This window comes from Rattus norvegicus, chromosome 4 (assembly GCF_021556685.1).
Source record: "Rattus norvegicus strain SHRSP/BbbUtx chromosome 4, alternate assembly SHRSP_T2T, whole genome shotgun sequence".
Taxonomy (NCBI): domain Eukaryota; kingdom Metazoa; phylum Chordata; class Mammalia; order Rodentia; family Muridae; genus Rattus; species Rattus norvegicus.
Window position 1 is genome coordinate 181598833 of NC_141537.1, and position 18068 is coordinate 181616900.

General features: G+C 49.1%; 1 protein-coding gene across 2 annotated transcripts in view; it reads right to left on the minus strand.

Moving 5' to 3' along the window:
• Positions 1-2234: 2234 nt before the first annotated feature.
• Tm7sf3 (transmembrane 7 superfamily member 3) overlaps positions 2235-18068 on the minus strand; it is a 31847-nt gene continuing 16013 nt past the window's right edge. The window contains 7 exon segments of one of the 2 annotated variants that reach the window (NM_001011970.1): positions 2235-2753; positions 4696-4858; positions 6311-6408; positions 8940-9092; positions 9902-9982; positions 11980-12066; positions 16882-17059. In NM_001011970.1, the coding sequence (NP_001011970.1) occupies positions 2491-2753; positions 4696-4858; positions 6311-6408; positions 8940-9092; positions 9902-9982; positions 11980-12066; positions 16882-17059 (1023 nt within the window). In that variant the 3' untranslated portion in view covers positions 2235-2490. 2 annotated transcript variants of the gene reach the window in all.

Consider the following 18068-nt stretch of genomic DNA (forward strand, 5'->3'; position numbering starts at 1 on the left):
TCTAAGATGTGCCAGAGAATCTATGGAGGTGACTCTAGCTGAGACTCCTAGCAGTGGGGGCTGTGGAGCCTAAATTGGCCACCTCTTGTAGCCAGGCAGGACTCAAACAAGCCACACACAAAACCTTTAACCCAAAATTTGTCCTGCCTGCAAGATGTGCATGAATAAAGATGAAGCAGAAACTGAGGGAATGGCCCGCCCATTAGTGGCCCAACTTGAGATCCATCCCATGGGCAAGAACGAGTCCCTGACACTATTAATGATACTGTGTTACGATTGCAGACAGGAGCCTAGTGTAACTGTCCTCTGAGAGGCTCCATCCAGTAGATGGAAACAGATGCAGAGACCCACAGCCAGACCTTAGATGGTTAAATGGAGCATGGGGGGAGTCTTATGTTAGTTTTGAGGAGGGATTGAGGGACTAAAAGGGGTTAGGGACTCCACAGGAAGACCAACAGAGTCAACTAACCTGGACCTTTGGGGGCTCCCAGAGACTGAATCGCTACCCAAACAGCAAGCAAACATGGGCTGGACCTAGGCCCTCCACACTTATATAGCAGATGTGCAGCTTGGTCTCCATGTGGGTCATCTAACAACTGGAGCAGGGGCTTGCCCTGACTCTGTTGCCTGCCTATGGATCCTGTTCCCCCAACTGGGCTGCCTTGTCTGGCCTCAATGAGATGTGCCTAGTCCTGCAGTGACCTGATGTTCCAGGGTGGGATGATACCCAGGGGACCTCCCCCTCCTCTGAGTAGAAGAATGGGGGATGGGGGAAGGAGCTGTGGGAGGAAAGGGGGCTGATAATGGGATATAAAGTCAATAAATAATGAAAAATAAAAAATAAGTAATTACATTTAAATATATATAAACCGTAACATATACCCTGGATTCACCTCATTTCCTGCTATCCTTAAGAGGAGTTTTTAAAACAAAGAACTGTATTTTCCGGACTAACTTTTAAGTACAAACATGACACAGTATAAACTCCTGGAGACATCCTAATAAGGACATAAGCATTTTTTCAAAGTAGGTATTTATTAAAAAAATTATACAAATGGTATTATTAAAAATTATGAAAATTTACAAATATTTTGTCTTCTCCTTCCAAGAAAGCATATTCTGCCTTTTACAGCTCTGACTGGCAGTGTGTTCTGACAGTAGAGAATAGTTCCCCAACAATCTGCACAACTGAAATACAAGCATGTGACAAGCCAGAAACCCTATAGCAATTAAAACAAAAATTACTGCTGAAGCTAGAGAGTAATAACAGAGTTAAACTTTTCTGAAATGAACCAAAAGGGGTTCATTTTATAATTTTTCATTATGTTTTATTTTCAAAACATCTTTTCAAAGCCAGATCTTAAGACCCCACTCACTCCCTGAAACGTCAAGGGTATAGTCGCGCTGTGAAAGAGACTAAGATTCATCATGGGTTAAGTAGTGGTAACCCTACTTGAGCACACCGCAGGCTGTCAGTCACACGTGTCAGGGAGGCCACCTCCCAACTCACAACTCTGAGGAGTCAAAAGAGAGTGGCTCTCCTTACGGAACCAGGTGGGTGGCTTTAAGAAGCAGCTTGGCTGACCCCCTGAGCTTCGGAGCACAGGGGCTTTGATTACACAGAGTAATTGTTAGTTAACACAATCTCACAGGGTGCCAGGAACAAGGTCTCATTGACTTCTCTCTGACAAAATACAGTCCAGTCGCCATCTAAGGCAACCTAAGGTCAGCAGCCGACACTGCTTTAAATGACCCCAAAACAAAAGTAAGCCACCATTTGGGCTATAAATAACTTATTCACATAAATGTTATATTATCTTTAATAAACTGAGCTATTTTCAATTATAGAAATAATTTAGTTATTTAATTTACCACTTTAAGCACTAATGGGCAAAACAATGGGAAATCTAGATTGATACATTTTAGGATAGTTTGATACATTTTAGGATAGTCTGATTCATTTTAGGATAGTTTGCCACAGCTTTTAAAATAAATCGTTTGACTATTGAAAAATAACATGAAAAGGGTTCCTGATTTTAATTTGAGATGCAGCCAAGCAATCAGACTGTTTTTAAGGAAAAGGAGAGCTACTTTTCCCTTAGTCTTGACAGTCAAGAGCCCAGGATCAAATTCCTAAACTTCTACACACAAAGCAAATAAATACCCACTGCCTGCCTCCCCCTCCACAGATTCAGACTGACTGTCCAAGAACTACAAGAACAAAATGCCAGGGCTTTAAGGAGAAATTTTTATTTTTTAGTGTATTTTATAAAAGACATCATCTATTTATAAACCAAAAGGTATCGTCTCAAGATTGTGGAAAATGAGGAAAAACATCTACAACCAACTTTTTGGTGACTTTTCTCACCTTACCACTGCTGTATGCCAACAAGGGGTCACCTGATCACTGACCCCAGCTGACCCCCCCCCCACTGGACCTGGGACAGCTGGGCAGTCTAGAAGAGAACTCCAGGGCAAGCACATGGCCCTCTACAGAAGCAGGGGTGTCCGCTCTCCAGCCGGTTGTTCCTTCTGGAAGAGCTCTTTGATCCGAGCAACCCAGCCATAAAGCCTCTCTCTCAGGGGAGGGATGTGATGGCTGGGGTCCAGAATGTTGGTCACTCTGCGTTCTCTCTCTTGCTTCCATAGCTTGTAGGGATGGGGTGGGAAGGGCGGCCGACCCCTTTCTCTTCGAATCTGAAGTGTAATTCCAGTGACAGCCAGCATTCCCCACACGGCCAGGATGATGTAGTCTAAAGGAGAGAAGTACCCTTCGCACTCCTGGGATTTTGTGTTGTGGGTTGGTTTTGCTTTTCAGTAAATGCCTCAAGCTACAGCCCAGACTAGCCCTAAATGTATGGCATTCCTGCCTTCTCCTATTGAATACCGAGATTAGGGACATGAGGAGTCACCAAGCCACCAATTTTTAATTCTATATGTGTGGTGTGTGCAGATTCATGTGTGGAGGTGAGGGTGGGCGGCAGGTGTCCTCTGTTGCTCTCCGTCTTACTGTTCTGACAGGCAGCCTGTCCCATTGAACCTGACCGGCTAGGGCAGCCAGCCAGCAGGCCCCGCTCACTGGAGCTGTGTATGCATGCTGTCGTGCTTGGCCTTTTACATAGGGATCTGAACCCCAGTCCTCACGACGCAGAGCAAGTGCCTTACCCACTGAGCCACCCTACATGGCCCCAACTTCTCTTTCTCTTTCCTTGCTCCTTTTCTCTCTTTCCTCCTTCACCCCCTTTATTCCTTCTTCTTTTCTTTTTCAAGATGGTGGTCTTAATTCTGTAGTCAGCCCTGACCTGGAACTCACTATGAGCCCTTGCTGGCCTCAAATTTGTGGCAATCCTCCTGCCTCGGTTTCCTGAGTGCTAGGAGTGCAGCTGTGTACAAAGTGGCCTTGCTCTGAACTGTTTAACAGTGAGTACTCACCAGCACCTCCCTTCACAGGCTAAGGGTGGGTCTTCCTTCCCAGTTTTGAACGTATGTATTTCCTGTTACGAGCCAGGACACGAGGAGACAGATACCACAGTAGGTCCTTCTACCCCAGACTTCCGAAAGTGGAAGCAGGTGGTGAAAGCTGGCTGGGTTTCCAGCCTTACCTATGCAGTGCCCACAGATGTGGCTGCCCTAGCTACTCTGTACATACTCCCAGGGGGCCATGCTGCTTAACATGGATGGGACACAGGACAGTGTGAGGTGACACCCCAGATTTGACTGAGCATCCAGCAAAGACATGGCGTGGGAGTGCCATTGCCTGGGCTGGGGGCAGACTTTCCAGTGTGGCTCCTTGGGCTCACCCAAGCTCTTGAACACAAGACTTTGTAATTAAGCCCAGTAAACTAACTGCTTCTCCAGAGAGAACTCTGGTGGAATCAATCTGAGGTTGAGACCTCAGAAGGAGAAGGGTAAACTCTGCCTAGACCCCACACCCCCGGGGAGAAAATTCTCTGAACCCAAGGTCTCCATGTCTGACCTCTCATCCAAAGGGGAAGATCTTGATAGTTACCTCTAAGTAGAGGCAAAGATTTGCCTTAAAATGTCTTAACAGTCAGAGTTGTGCTGTTCCTAAGTTCCAATTCTGAGACACGCCTTTCTGAACTAAGTCTTTAAACTTGTCTGAAATCAACAAAGTCTGAAAACTCTGTAAACGTGTGGTGTGTTTGGGTTTCCTTTAAAGCATTAACGAAAATCACATGTTGGGGTCCACAATCAACATCTCAGGGAGGGTAGAGACAGGAGGATCACCGTTAATTTGAGGCTAGCCTAGGCTACACAGCGAGACCCTATCTCAAGGACAAATCAAGATGGAAAATCAGTAATGGGCAGAATCTTCTAATTAAGGTAACGACATGGTCACTAATGGAAAATAAACCACATCTTCATTAACGTGAGGAGACAGAAGGCCACACTTAGTTAAATCGGGGTGATGCTCTCATTCCTCATCCACCCGCACCCCTGGACATCAGACAGGGTCCCTCTATGAGAACGGACAGGTGAGTGAACCCAGCTAATCGAGCTCACTTAGAGGTGTGGGGGGAGGAGGACCCAGTCCCTCCGACATCTGAGTCTTGGTTACTGGCAGAGTGCTCTCATGGCATCTGTACCTGTCTCCTCTCAGCCCCAGGTGATGCGTATGCGCTGTTAGGGTAGGTTAGTCAGCCTGCCTATTTAGCCATCAGTCCAGCGTCTTACCGTTGGTCTGGAAAGGCACTCTGATGAGAGCCCCTCGAAAATCCGCGTTGAGAGCTCTCCTGAGGACGTTCAGCGTGATGTAGGAGAGGCTCGTGAACATGTAACTGTTAATGGCCAACACCACGGAGTAGGAGCCCACTATTCCACAAGCCAGGATGTTCAGCTGTGGAAGAGCGGAGGACACAGGTGTCACCCATGGAATGAGAGCGGCCTCCAGCTCTCACGGTGGCCTCATGTTGTCTCAGGGCTAGTGAAAAGGTCCTTACCCACAGTGGGTCCTTCCTATTCTTTGAGAGCTTCATACAGTGTGTTTTTATCATATTCGCTCCTGTGCTCCCCGCCCCCATAGTAGGTTCTCGACACACTGTTTCCGCTCAGTGGCTGAGAGTACTTGCTGCTCTTGCAGGGGACCCAGCACTCACATGGAGTTCACAACCATCCTTACCCATAGTTGTAAGGAATGGCTCACCCTCTTCTGACCTCTATGGGGACCAGGCATGCACCGGGTACACATGTTTACATTCAGGCAAAACACGCAAACTACTGTGCAACCATATGGCCAGGGACACCATTCCATTAGGTCCTATGTGGTGACTGTGGCACTCCAGGTCTGTGTAGTTCACTCCAATACCTGAACCAGGGGAAAACTGCCTAACAGTGTCCTGAGAATGCAGCCCTGTCGCTGAGTGGTGCACAACTAAACGGTAGAAGTAACCTTTCCTGAAGAAGACTCTGCACAGTAAGATCTAATCAAAGGAGCCACTCTGCAGAGGCAGCTAAAACTAATCTCCCTTTGAGTGGCTGCAGCAGAGGAAGGTGGTCTGCTCTGCTCTCACAGCTGGGGGTACTGACCCTCGAGGGACTGGGGGCTGTTTAGATCCCTGCTGGGCAGGGCAGAGCAATCAGGGAAGGGGCCACAGACAGATGCTAAAGACAGTACAACTCCTGATTCTTCAGCCTCTTGACAGGAGACAAAGGCTTCTTCTCCCTCGACAGGACCCCTTTCTGGCTGACCAGTCCGGGATGATCAGATAGATGATCAGATATGTTAAAGACTAGTCCAGAACATGCTTACCTGAAGCTACAGGCCTTTCTTTGTTTATGTTGATCAGTCCAAAGTCAGGGGAGGGGAGCTCACCCCAGGCCACCAGTTCAAAGTTCCAACCCTCCAGGGCTGAGATGGGTTCAGTTCCCATCCACATTCCTGTGGTGTCCATGCTGTGGGTGTGGGTGTGTGTGCGTGTGTATGCAGGTGTGTGTGTGCACAGGTGTGTGTGTGCAAGTGTGTATGTATGCACAGGTGTGTGAGTGTGCAGGTGTGTGCAAGGTGTGTGTATGCGTGTGTGTGTGCAAGGTATGTATATGCGTGTGTGTGTGCACAGGGGTGTGTGTGTGTGTGTGTGCAAGGTGTGTGTATGGGGGGGTGTGTGCATGCACTTTCACTGGCTTTCTTTCATCGATGGGGAAAGTAGACCTGCCCTGAGTCCCCTAAAGGACAAACACTTGACAATTGCAGAACTTCCTCAGCACCGATAACCACAGAGTCCTCCCTAGTGAAGGAGGGGACCCCTGAAGGCTGGCGGGCTGGGCCATCTGACTGCCCTGGCACACTTACTATCCTCAGGCAGCCAAGGAAGATGACTGGAACAAGCAGAGCTATGCAGGAGAACGTCACCCAGAACACTCCATCATCATGAAAGACATTTAGGTTTCCTGGAAAAGCAGAGAAATCAAGAATAAACACGACACTCACAAGTCACATTTCACTGTCTCGGTGTCTGGATGCAGACACTCGCAAGGCTTAAAGTGACAGCTAGAGAATATGCTGGCTGCTACTAGACCCACGCTCTGATTTGCATTGAATGGTCAGTAGAACCCATACCACCCTGTGTGTGTGTGTTTGAGACAGGGCTTCTCTGTGTGGCCTTGGCTGTTCCCATGCTCAGACTGGCCCCGGTCTTTATGTCAGGAAACCCTGCCTCTGCCTGGATTAAAAGTGTGTGCAGCTGTGCCCAGCTAACAGAATCCCTTTTTTGTTTGTTTAGGTTTTTTAAAAGATTTTTCTAAAGATTTATTTATGTATGTGAGTACACTGTCACTGTCTTCATGCATACCAGAAGAGGGTATCGGATCCCATTACAGATGGTTGTGAGCCACCATGTGGTTGCTGGGAACTGAACTCAGGCCCTCTAGAAGAAAAATCAGTGCTCTTAACCGCTGAGCCATCTCTGATGTCCCCATCCCAACATCATCCCTTTTAAGGGCATGTTCTAGAAGGTGTGAGGGGACTAGAGGGTGACCTGAAGAGGGTGCCATAGCCCTTGCTCTCCTGTTCCTATTCCTATTCTCCTGTTCCTGTTCTCCTTGCCCTATAGCCCTGTGGCTCTGTGGCTCTGTGGCTCTGGTCTGCTTCCTATCTCTAACGTGGTGGCAAGACTATACTGTGTAGAGGCTCCCTGTCACCCCTCTAAGTTTTCATAATCTTCTGTCATGAGGAGATGTCCACAGATGAGATTCCAAGTTAAGCAGTGAACTCAATATGAATAGATTTGAACCACTAGCCAGCTCCTCCCATGAAGAACTAACTCTAGGACAGACCGGAGTGGGACACGTATGTGCTTCATACACTTTCTGCTACCGTGCACCTGGGTGACCCAGAGCTGCATGAGGTCATGATACCTGCACTCCCAGACATTTTTAACATCTGAAGAGGTATGCTTCTGCACTGAGGAGGCAGACTCAGGAGAATCTCTGAATTTGAGGCCAGCTTGGTCCACACAAAGGTTCCAAGCTAACCAGAACCACATGATGAGAGCCTGTCTCAAAAAAAAAAAAAAGTCAGTAAATAGTTAAAAATTAAAAGGGAGTCGTGGTGTTGAAAAGCCTCGGCATAGAGACTCTTGCCACAGCCCAATGACTGGAGTCCACATGGCAGAAGAAAACTGAAATGGCAAGTTGTCCTCTGACCTCCACACACCCCTATCACCACTTGCTTAAACACACACTGATCGATTAGCCGATGGTATTCTTAAAGCAAGCTTTACAGCTCATATCCAGAAGTCTAACCCCTCTGCCATCGCAGGGGCTCCCTAAAGCTCATCCAGTAGACAGGAGGACGGGCAGTGGAAGCTCCAGGGGCAACCCCAAGATCTGCCAGCCTCAGAGGACAGCAACACCTCCAGTCACCCCACATTCCCATGACGGAGCTGAAGTCATCTCTCTACTAAGACAGCCCCAGACGTCTTTGCTTTTCTTTTACAGAAAACCTGGAAGTGAAACATTACATCTGCTAAGAATGTTAGCTTCAAACAAGCTAAGGAGCTGCTTTTACTTCTTATAGATCCATTTAATTTATGTGCGTGAGTATTTTGGATACATGTAAGCACCAAGGGCAAACCTGGTGCCCACTGAGGTCACAAGAGGGTGCCAGATCCCTGGAACTGGGGTTACAGTGTGAGCCACCACATGGGCGCTGGAAAGCAAATCGGGGTCCTTTGCCAGAGCAGTCCGTGCTATTAACTGCCGAGCCCTCTCCTCTGCCAGAGCAGTCGTGCTATTAACTGCCGAGCTCTCTCTCCAGCCCCAGTCAGATTTTTGTATCTGATGGAAATAAATTCCTTAAAACAAGAACTTCAACAAAGAGCCCTGCAGACCAGACTCTGGCAGTCCGCTGGCCCCTGAGACCCCCTTGGGTGGGACAGAGACAGGTGAGACAACTGGAAACTGCACCAGGCTCCCAAGCTCAGCGCCTATCAGAGCAGCCCCTGCTTCGTTTGGGAGAAATACTGGGAGTCTCCTTAAGACTCAAGTTAAAGGCAGAGGTTTAAAATGTTTACAAAATAACCAGGCACCGCCACTCACACCTGTAGTCCCAGTACTCGGGACACTGAAGCCAAAGGATCACACTGTGAGTTGAAGCCAGCCTGGACTGCAAAGTCAGACCTCGTATCAAAATACACAAAACTTAAAGTAAAATTTAGAAATACAAATAAAGCCTCGGTTCTCCCCCATGAGCCTCAATACCTGCCTTAGCTGTGGCAGAAGCTCACAGAAAGCTGTCCCTGAGGACAGTGTAAGATCCCCAAGGAGGATGCTCTCTGCTGGCCCTCCCCTTAGTGTCAATCCATCTCTGCCAGTGCCTTGACTCTTCAGAGGGCAGAGATGAGCCACAGGCCAGGGTCTGGATTCCTGACAGCTCCAAAGCCCAAGTTAACCCCTCACAGCTTTCGAGTCAGCTCTCCTACCCAGGGGAGTGAAGAAAGTCCCAGAAGAGACGAGGAAGCCCAGCACGAGCCCCACACACAGCATGCACAGTGTGAGGATCCCGAATCGCCACCACGAGGCCACCAGGAGGAGTCCACCAATGCTGCCAGCTACGGCGGTGAGGACCAGGCGAACTACAGGAGGGAGAGAACAGAGATGAACCTGCAGGCTTCAGCCTGGTAGTCATCCTAGGGCTGGGGACAGAGCAGCTTGGTCAGCAAGGCAGGACCGAGAAGGCAAAGGTGGCACCGGCCGATCTGTCAAATGTCAGGGCTGTGACTCATGAGGCTGTGACGGGTGGGGCGGAGGACATGGCTCAGCTGGTAGAGCGTTCGCCTAACCTGAGGAGACTCTGACTTCCATCTGCATTCACAGGAAGGACAGAGGTCCACAGAGCGAGTCCAGGCCAGCCTGAGTTACACGCGCCCCTGCCTCAAGAAGTAAATGAAGCTGGAGAGAAGATAATGTTTGAGGTTCCCTCCCTCCGGGGAGGTACTTTGTGCTACTCTGAGTCATCGTCTTACTCTGTAGCCCAGGCTGGCCTTAAACTCATGGTGACCCTCCCTCTGCCTCAGCTTCACCCATACTGGAGTACTAGCTACTCACCCAGGGTTATCTGTCTCTATGGCACTGGTGTCTAACTGCGGAGCCCCTCCGGGCTCCTGCCTCTTTTGGTTTTTTGAGACAAGATTTTACTATGAAGCACAGGCTATCTCAAATATGCAATCCTCCTGCCTCATCTTCCTGAGTGCTGATATTACAGGCATGTGCCCTGGCCTGTGCTGTACCCAGAAGAGAAAGGAGGTGGAGGGGGTTCCAGGCATGGCTTACCCGTCACCTCACCCTTGATGCATGATAACCCCCAGCTAAAAGGCAGGCACGGTGGGTGGGAACCCAGCAGCTTTCTGTCTGCATCCCCAGCTAAGCCATCGTCTCTACTCACCTTCGTACTTCAGGGCCGTCAGTCTGGTGATCAGGATGTAAAAGAAGAACCCCAGGAAGATGAAACCCACGAAGAATAATTCTAGGAGGAAACGAACCACCACAAGATAGGAAACAAAGGAAAACCTCCGTCAGGGTCCTGGTCTACACCGTGGAGGCATCTAGAATACAAGTGTGCGCTGGAGCACCTGCGCCTCACGCGCCAGGCCCAGTCACCGAGGGAACGGCGAGCTAAGGGGCAGGGAACTTTAGAAGTTGGGCGAAGCTGTTATAAAGAAATGGATGACGGGGGCTGGGGATTTAGCTCAGTGGTAGAGCGCTTACCTAGGAAGCGCAAGGCCCTGGGTTCGGTCCCCAGCTCCGAAAAAAAGAACCCCAAAAAAAAAAAAAAAAGAAATGGATGACGAACGTGCTAGACTGCGGCATCAGATACTTGCCGTGTTTGCCTATACGGAGCCTGTACATAATTAAATGGTTACTTGCTAGTCTCAGTTCATTTACTACACTTCTCTCCTCCCCCTCCTCTTCTTCCCCTTCCTCCTCTTCCCTCTCCTCTTCCTCCTTTACATCTTCCCCCTTCTCCCTCCTCCTCCTCTTCTTTGAGTAAGGGGTTCCATTATGTAGCCCAGGCTAGTCTCAGACTCATGGACTCATGATCCTCCTGCCTCAGCTTTCCAAAGTCTGGAGTTACAGGCATGGACCGCCACAACATGCCATTGTTTTTTCAGTGTGTGTGTGTGCGCCCGTGTGTGTGCGTGCGTGTGTGTGTGTGTGTGTGTGTGTGTGTGTGTGCTGGATTAGTTGGCTCCAGAGGCTCTGCCACTCTCCTTCCTCCACATCCCACCTTGCCTCACTGACAGGCACCACCACATCCAGCTCTACATGGGACCTGGGGTTTGAACTCCGGCCCTCACACACAGGCATCTCCCCAGCCCTCTGTCTTGCCTTCTGCACAGACCTGCCAAGTTCTCTAGCCTTAGCTATATCCCCAGGCCTGGGTTTTCTACTTAAAACACTTGTGTCTGATCTGAAAGGACACACTAAATATTAGATAAACAAAACAAACTGAAAGATAAGGAGAAAGTAAAATGTGACTTTCATACATTCTCTTCATTCACTGACATTCATGTAGCCTGGGCATACAGACAGATACGTTTGTTTCCCACAAGTAAATCTAATCTTCTCTTTGGGGGGGGGGGGGTGGGTTCGAGACAGGTTTTTCCTGTGTAGCTATAGCTGTCCTGGAACTCACTCTGTAGATGGAGCTGGCCTCAAACTCAGAGAGCCACATGCCTCTGCCTCCTGAGTGCTGGGGTTAAACATGTCTGCCACCACCGTCCGGCTATAAATCTAATGGTGATGAGGACAGCTCTGTTGGTTTTCTCAGTTTCTCCTCAGGTGTTACTGAACACTATCTCCATCCCCCAGGATGGCAATTACAATCTCAGTCTGTAATCATTGAGCCCTTAGTATGAACTCTTCCCTGTAATTTCTTCTTATCAACTAAGCAAGGAAAAAGATCACGTCCAAATGAAAGGAAGAAGGTTGCGATTTCAACTCTGTCAGAGCAGGCTCTCAGGCAGCGCTGCTCAGGGATTACAGTTGCAGGCTACAGAGCTCAGACTCACAACCTCTGATTCAATGTGCGTGTTCTGTAAATGAAAACATCACATATAAAAGGCAGTGACGGCGACAAGTAAGTCCCACTGGCTGTTCTGTGGCACTCGTCCATCCTGCAACTGAAGTGCTGAACAGATCCGGGGTCTCTGTTCACCAAGACCCCAGCCTAATTTGTACAAACTCAAACCTCCTGGGGTCCCCAAACCTAGGCAGTTTTCCAGTCTCCTCATCTCTAATCTCGGCAATCTCCAGTTTGCAAGCCAGAGCTATGTAAGAACCACCATACAACTGACTTACATCCCCTGGAAAGAGGCAGCTGCACTCTGATGTGGAAATTGGGACAATTAAAAATGCAAAGCCGCTCCACAGACTATGTGAACGGCGCCTATGCCCTCACAGGCCCCAGCAGCAGGGCACACATCACAAGATGGAGAATGGGGGCTGTGTGGGGAAAGGTACCTGTTTTCCAGAATCTGTGTCCAAAGAAACAAGTGAAGAGCCCGAGCAGGGCAAACAGAGTGGAGAACACTTTCGTAGATACTCTTCCTTAAAAGATAAAATAAATAACAATCAGTGGACAAGTGCATCTGTATTCATTAATAAGCAAGGCGGGGAAGAATGGGAGGTGTCCTGGCTTAAGAATCACTCCACTCTGGGGCTGGGGATTTAGCTCAGTGGTAGAGCGCTTACCTAGGAAGTGCAAGGCCCTGGGTTCGGTCCCCAGCTCCGGGGAAAAAAAAAAAAAAGAATCACTCCACACACCATTATTGCTCCTAAAAATATTTTTGTCTCCTAATGAGTGAATCTACGCAGGCAGCCACCACCAGCAGTTGCTTTTTATAACGAGGAGAACCAGAGGACACATGCTCCTGACGAAGGCACTCCACTCCACCTACGGTGTTCCCTTACGAGCAGTGTACCAGCAGTGTGCCTCAAACAAGTCTGTTTCTTCAACAAATGAACTCAAAGAGAAAAAGTGGGCGCCCCAGTTAAAGGAAACTCATGAGCCCCATTTAGACCTCCTGTACGACCTGACAGCCCACGGTGGTGACGCATGCTGTAAGCCCAGGGGGACTGAGAAGTACTTCATATTGAGGCCAACTGTGCTACACAGTCAGTTGTAAGCCAGCCTGAGGTCCCCGTCTCAAAGAAAACTGGATAATGGGGGCTGGAGCTACAGCTCAGTGGGTAGGAGCACTGAGGTCTGATTCCCAGTACCCAGCCATCTGTAACTCCAGCTCCATAGGATACAACTCCCTCTTCTGGCTTCTGCTGGCATTGCATTCACAGACTACACAGGGCACACAGACAAAAATCCATACACACAAAATAAAAGTAAATAAGTCAGGCATTGTTTTAAAAAAGATACCTCTTATCAAGAGGAAACCCTGCTCACCAAATTCACCTTCACTGGAAACCCTCAAAATGAGCATAAGGAAATCATCTTTGAGTAAGAACAGACCTACATACTCAGAAAAAAAGCTTACAAGATGGATCAGATCCACCAGACTCTTATGAGAACGCACAGGACGTGTGCTTAAACAACAAGAGAAGACCAGGGTCTGTGAACCACGGTTGGTCCACAGATCTGTTCTTTCTGATCTCCAAGAACGATGGAGGGAAAGATAAAAATGTATATTCTGCTTTAGATCGTGGGTGACCGTCACCAAAACCACGGAGCTGGTGGGCTGTTCCACCTCACTTGCCTTCAAATAAAAAACCTGGGGTCTGGAAAGAAAGCTTAGTTGGTAAAATGCCTTCCAAGTCCGAGATCCACATCCACATAAAAGGTTTTGTGTGACAGTGAATGCCCCCCAGTGCTGGGGAGGTGTGGACCAGAGGGTCCCTGAAGCTTGCTGGCCAGCTGATCCAGCCAAACTAGAGAGCTCCAGGTACAATGACAGACAGCCTCAAAAGGTGTCCAACATCAACCTCTGGCCTCCGCATGCACACACATGTACACACGCATGAACACTGTGAGAAGCCACCGTGACCATGCAACTTATAAAATGAAGCACTTAATTGGGGCCTTCCTTACATTTTCAGAGGTAATTTCATGACCATCATATCATGGTGGGAGGCATGACAGGCAGGCATGACTCTTGGGCGTGGGTAGTTGTGTTTGAGTCAAGTGACAGTCTTTGTGTGGCCACACACTACTCAGGTTCTGGAACCTTCTCCTAGACCCTGTGTCACATCCTTGCAAAGTTTAGTTTCAACAAAATCTGACGACTCTGATCAACTAGAATTACCTTCCTCCCCCTCCCCCTTCCCACCTCCCCACTCTTCTCCCTGTTATTTGATGGTGCCAAATATCTGACAGCATCCCTCAGCCTCTGCCCACCCTCAAGGTGACTTCCCATCAACCTGGCCTCTCTTCAACAAGAATCCTGACACTGCAGCACTGTTTACAAACCCCACAGCCCAGACATTGACTTTTGGTGACTTTCCACCCACCTGCCTATACTTCTTGGAGATTGGCTCTAACACTTTGATTCAATCAGGAATCTTCGTGTCCTGACACTGAAAGTCCTTGTCCCCAGTTGGTTGATTGATCAATAAAGAAGCCAACGGCCAATGACTGAGCACGGAGCCCAGGTTGTAGCCCAAGTTGGCCTCAAACTTTCTATGTAGCTGCTGGCTCCGCCACAGCTAACGGATGCTTCTTTAGATGGTAGCTCCTTGTAAGAGCTCCTGAACTTCCTCCACATCCTGTCCTGTGTGCCCTCGCTGGCACCTATGAGCTCTGTGCTGCGAAGCCAGTGGTCGGTTTTCAACAGAGTTTATTTTTTTTTCTTTTTTTTTTTCAGAGCTGGGGACCGAACCCAGGGCCTTGCGCTTCCTAGGCAAGCGCTCTACCACTGAGCTAAATCCCCAACCCCTCAACAGAGTTTATTTATCCTCAGCTTTAACCCAGTTGACGCTTTCCCTTTGAAATGCTTTCCCACACTGTGCTCATGAAACATGTCTTTCTTCCCCACCTCCACCCCCGCCCCATCGATCCTGCTCTCTCAGCCATCGTAGCAGGATCTTTCAGGGCTTGTCTGCAGAACCAATCCCTTTTCCATGTTCTCACTTGGACAGGGAGGATGTCTCAGCTGTGGCTGTGCTTCTTGAGTGACATTCTCCAGTCTTAGTCTTCCCTACATTAGCCTTCATACCCAACAACTATGGACTGAACATCTCAAGGAGGCTCCATGGGGCTCTCTAACTGCCATGGCCCTTCCCACTGGTGCACAGCAGCTCTCCCTCTGTGGTGGCTCAGGCTAACCCTAAGTCACTTGCCTTAGTTTCCTTTCCTACGGCTGGGACAAAAGCAACGTAACCTTAAAAAATGCAACAAGAGAAAAAGCATTTACTCTGCCTCACAGTTCAAGGGTAAAGTCCAGTGCCATGGGGAAATCCCAGTAGCAGGAAGAACTGGTCACACTGCATCCACAGTGAAGAAGCAAAGGCTTCACAAATACATAGCTAGCTCAGCTCACTCCCTCCACCTTACATAGTCCAGGTTCCCTGTCCAGGGAGTGTCCTATCCGTGTATGTATGCATGTAACTTACCCTCATGTGACTGAGAAACACAGGAGTGTGTGCAGACCCAGCAAAGGAGAAAAGTAAACAGCACCATACAGCAACTAACACTGAGCGAGTAAGGGAGGGGTGTGAATACCTTCTTATTATTTTAGCATCTTTTCTGTAAAATTATTTCAAAATAAGCTACCCTGACTCCTGTAGCAGTTTCTGCCAGCATTTATCTTTTCTCCACAGGTGCTTAGTGATCCCATCACAGTCTAAGTCAGATCAGGGTGCCATCACAGTCTAAGTCAGACCAGGGTTCCCATCACAGTCTAAGTCAGATCAGGGTGCCCATCACAGTCTAAGTCAGACCAGGGTGCCCATCACAGTCTAAGTCAGATCAGGGTGCCCATCACAGTCTAAGTCAGATCAGGGTGCCCATCACAGTCTAAGTCAGACCAGGGTGCCCATCACAGTCTAAGTCAGATCAGGGTGCCCATCACAGTCTAAGTCAGATCAGGGTGCCCATCACAGTCTAAGTCAGACCAGGGTGCCCATCACAGTCTAAGTCAGATCAGGGTGCCCATCACAGTCTAAGTCAGACCAGGGTGCCCATCACAGTCTAAGTCAGACCAGGGTGCCCATCACAGTCTAAGTCAGACCAGGGTGCCCATCACAGTCTAAGTCAGACCAGGGTGCCCTTTGGTCAAAACCTCCCAGTGCTTTCTACGTCCACCAGTAGAAAAGGCAGAGCCCACTCTGACCTACAAGGCTGGCCATGCTGCAACCCTGACCTCACACCTCCTGTCACTGTTTCTGTTCTCACTGCCCTGCCTTAGACCTCTGCAGTCCCCCAGAAATAGGACTTAGTGTGATTGTCCCCTCTGCCTGGCATGTACTGTGCCCAGATGTGCACATGGCTCCTGCCTGGAAGGCTTCACCAGCCCTCTCATCTCAGACTTCTCTCTCAGCCACATGTGACTGCTCCCCTTTCTGCTCTGTCTTTCGCCCTGGTACCCATTAGTTTCCCAAATATGTTTTATAAATACACCATCCCCATCCTAGCTCCCTCACAACACATACATGTATATTGTATGTGGTGGGAAAATGGGCACCACCACGTACTGAGTTTTGTGCACTCATACATTCTACTTGCATGAAGGATAGTGACACAGCATCTTTTTTTTTAGATTTTATTGTATGTGTATGGGTGTTTTGCTTACATATATGTCTGTGCACCATGTGCATGCCTGGTGTAGTGGTTTGGATGTGCTTGGCCCAGGGAGTGGCACTATTAGGAGGTGTGGCCTTGTTGGAGTAGGTGTGTCACTGTGGGTGTGAGCTTTAAGACCCTCACCCTAGCTCCCTGGAAGTCGGTCCTCCACTGGCAGCCTTCAGATGAAGATGTAGAACTCTCAGCTCTTCCTGCACCATGCCTGCCTGGATGCTGCCATGTTCCTGCCTTGATGATTATGGACTGAACCTCTGGACCTGTAAGCCAGCCCCAATGAAATGTTGTCCTTATAAGAGTTGCCTTGGTCATGGTGTCTGCTCACAGCCACCCGGTATCCTTGGAGGTCAGCAGAGGGAATCAGATACCAGGAACTGGAGTTACGCATGGTTGTGAGCTGACACTCGAGTGCCGGAACTGAACCCTGGTCCTTTGCATCAATGTACTTAACTAGTGAGTCATCCCTGCGGCCCTAACGTGGGGTCTTACGAAAGGCAACCAGCGAATGAGTGAATGAAAGCTAAGCAAAGCATTTGAACAACCTGAAGCTCTTCACTGGTGGAAATCGATCTGCAAAGCCAAGGAGGAATCTGTCCAGTTTAAGGCCACATACTCACCAGGAGGAACGCAGTTACCATCCACTGAATCGAAACTGCAGGCATACGTGTGCACGGGCACATAAGCAGCAGAGGTATTGAGGGAGGGATCCCAAACGATGACATTATAGATGACCCCTTGTCCCGGAAGGGAAGAGAAGGACACGACTGTCTTATCGTCAGCTGTTAGAGTAACCACCTAGAGACAAACATAGCGAGTGGTGTTTGCATGGTGTTTACATGGCTTTTAAAGCTGTGGTCAACTGACAAGACCTGCACAAAACCACACCAGTCAGCAGTCCAGTATGGAGCTATCGGCAGCTGATGCCTTCTCGGGCAGGGAGAGTCAGTTTCCCTTTTTAAAAGAGTGTGTGTGTGTGTGTGTGTGTGTGTGTGTGTGTGTGTGTGTGTCATTTGTGAGTGTATGTGTGTGTGTCATTTGTGAGTGTATGTGTGTGTGTCATTTATGAGTGTGTGTGTGTGTGTGCGTGTGTCTGTGTGTGTGATTTGTGAGTGTGGGAACCTAAGGAGTCAGATCCCCCGGAGCTGGAGTTGCAGGCAGCTGTGAGCCACCTGAAGTGGGTGCTGGGAACTGCATCCAAGTCCTCTGCTAAAGCAGCAAAGGCTTTAGTGCTCTCAACACCTGAGCCATCTTTCCAGCCCAAGAGTCAGTTTGCTTTAAGAATATGACCCCGGAAGTTCTGTCAAGCTCCACTGGACAGCTCTTACCCATGAGTATATGGGCAGTGTGAACTAGACTCAATGAACTATTTGAAACAAACAAACAAACAAAATGGCAGGAAATTGGGTGAGGGTTTGGAGGAGTGGACATGGGAGGAGTTAGGAGGAGGATTTGAGAGGTGGGTATGGGAGGAGTTTAGAGGGGTGGATGTGGGAGGAGTTAGGGAGAGGACTTTGGTGGGATGGATGTCAGAAGAGTTAGAGGGAAGAATTTGGAGGGGTGGGTGTGGGAGGAGTTAGAGGGAGGAGTTTGGAGGGGTAGGTGTGGGAGGAGTTAGAGGGAGGGGCTTAGAGGGATGGGTGTGGGAGGGGTTAGAGGGAGGAGTTTGGAGGGGTGGGTGTGGGAGGGGTTAGAGGGAGGAGTTGGAGGGGTGGGTGTGGGCGGAGTTAGAGGGAAGGGTTTGGAGGGGTGGGTGTGGGAAGAGTTAGAGGGAGGAGTTTGGAGTGAGTATGATCAGAATACACTG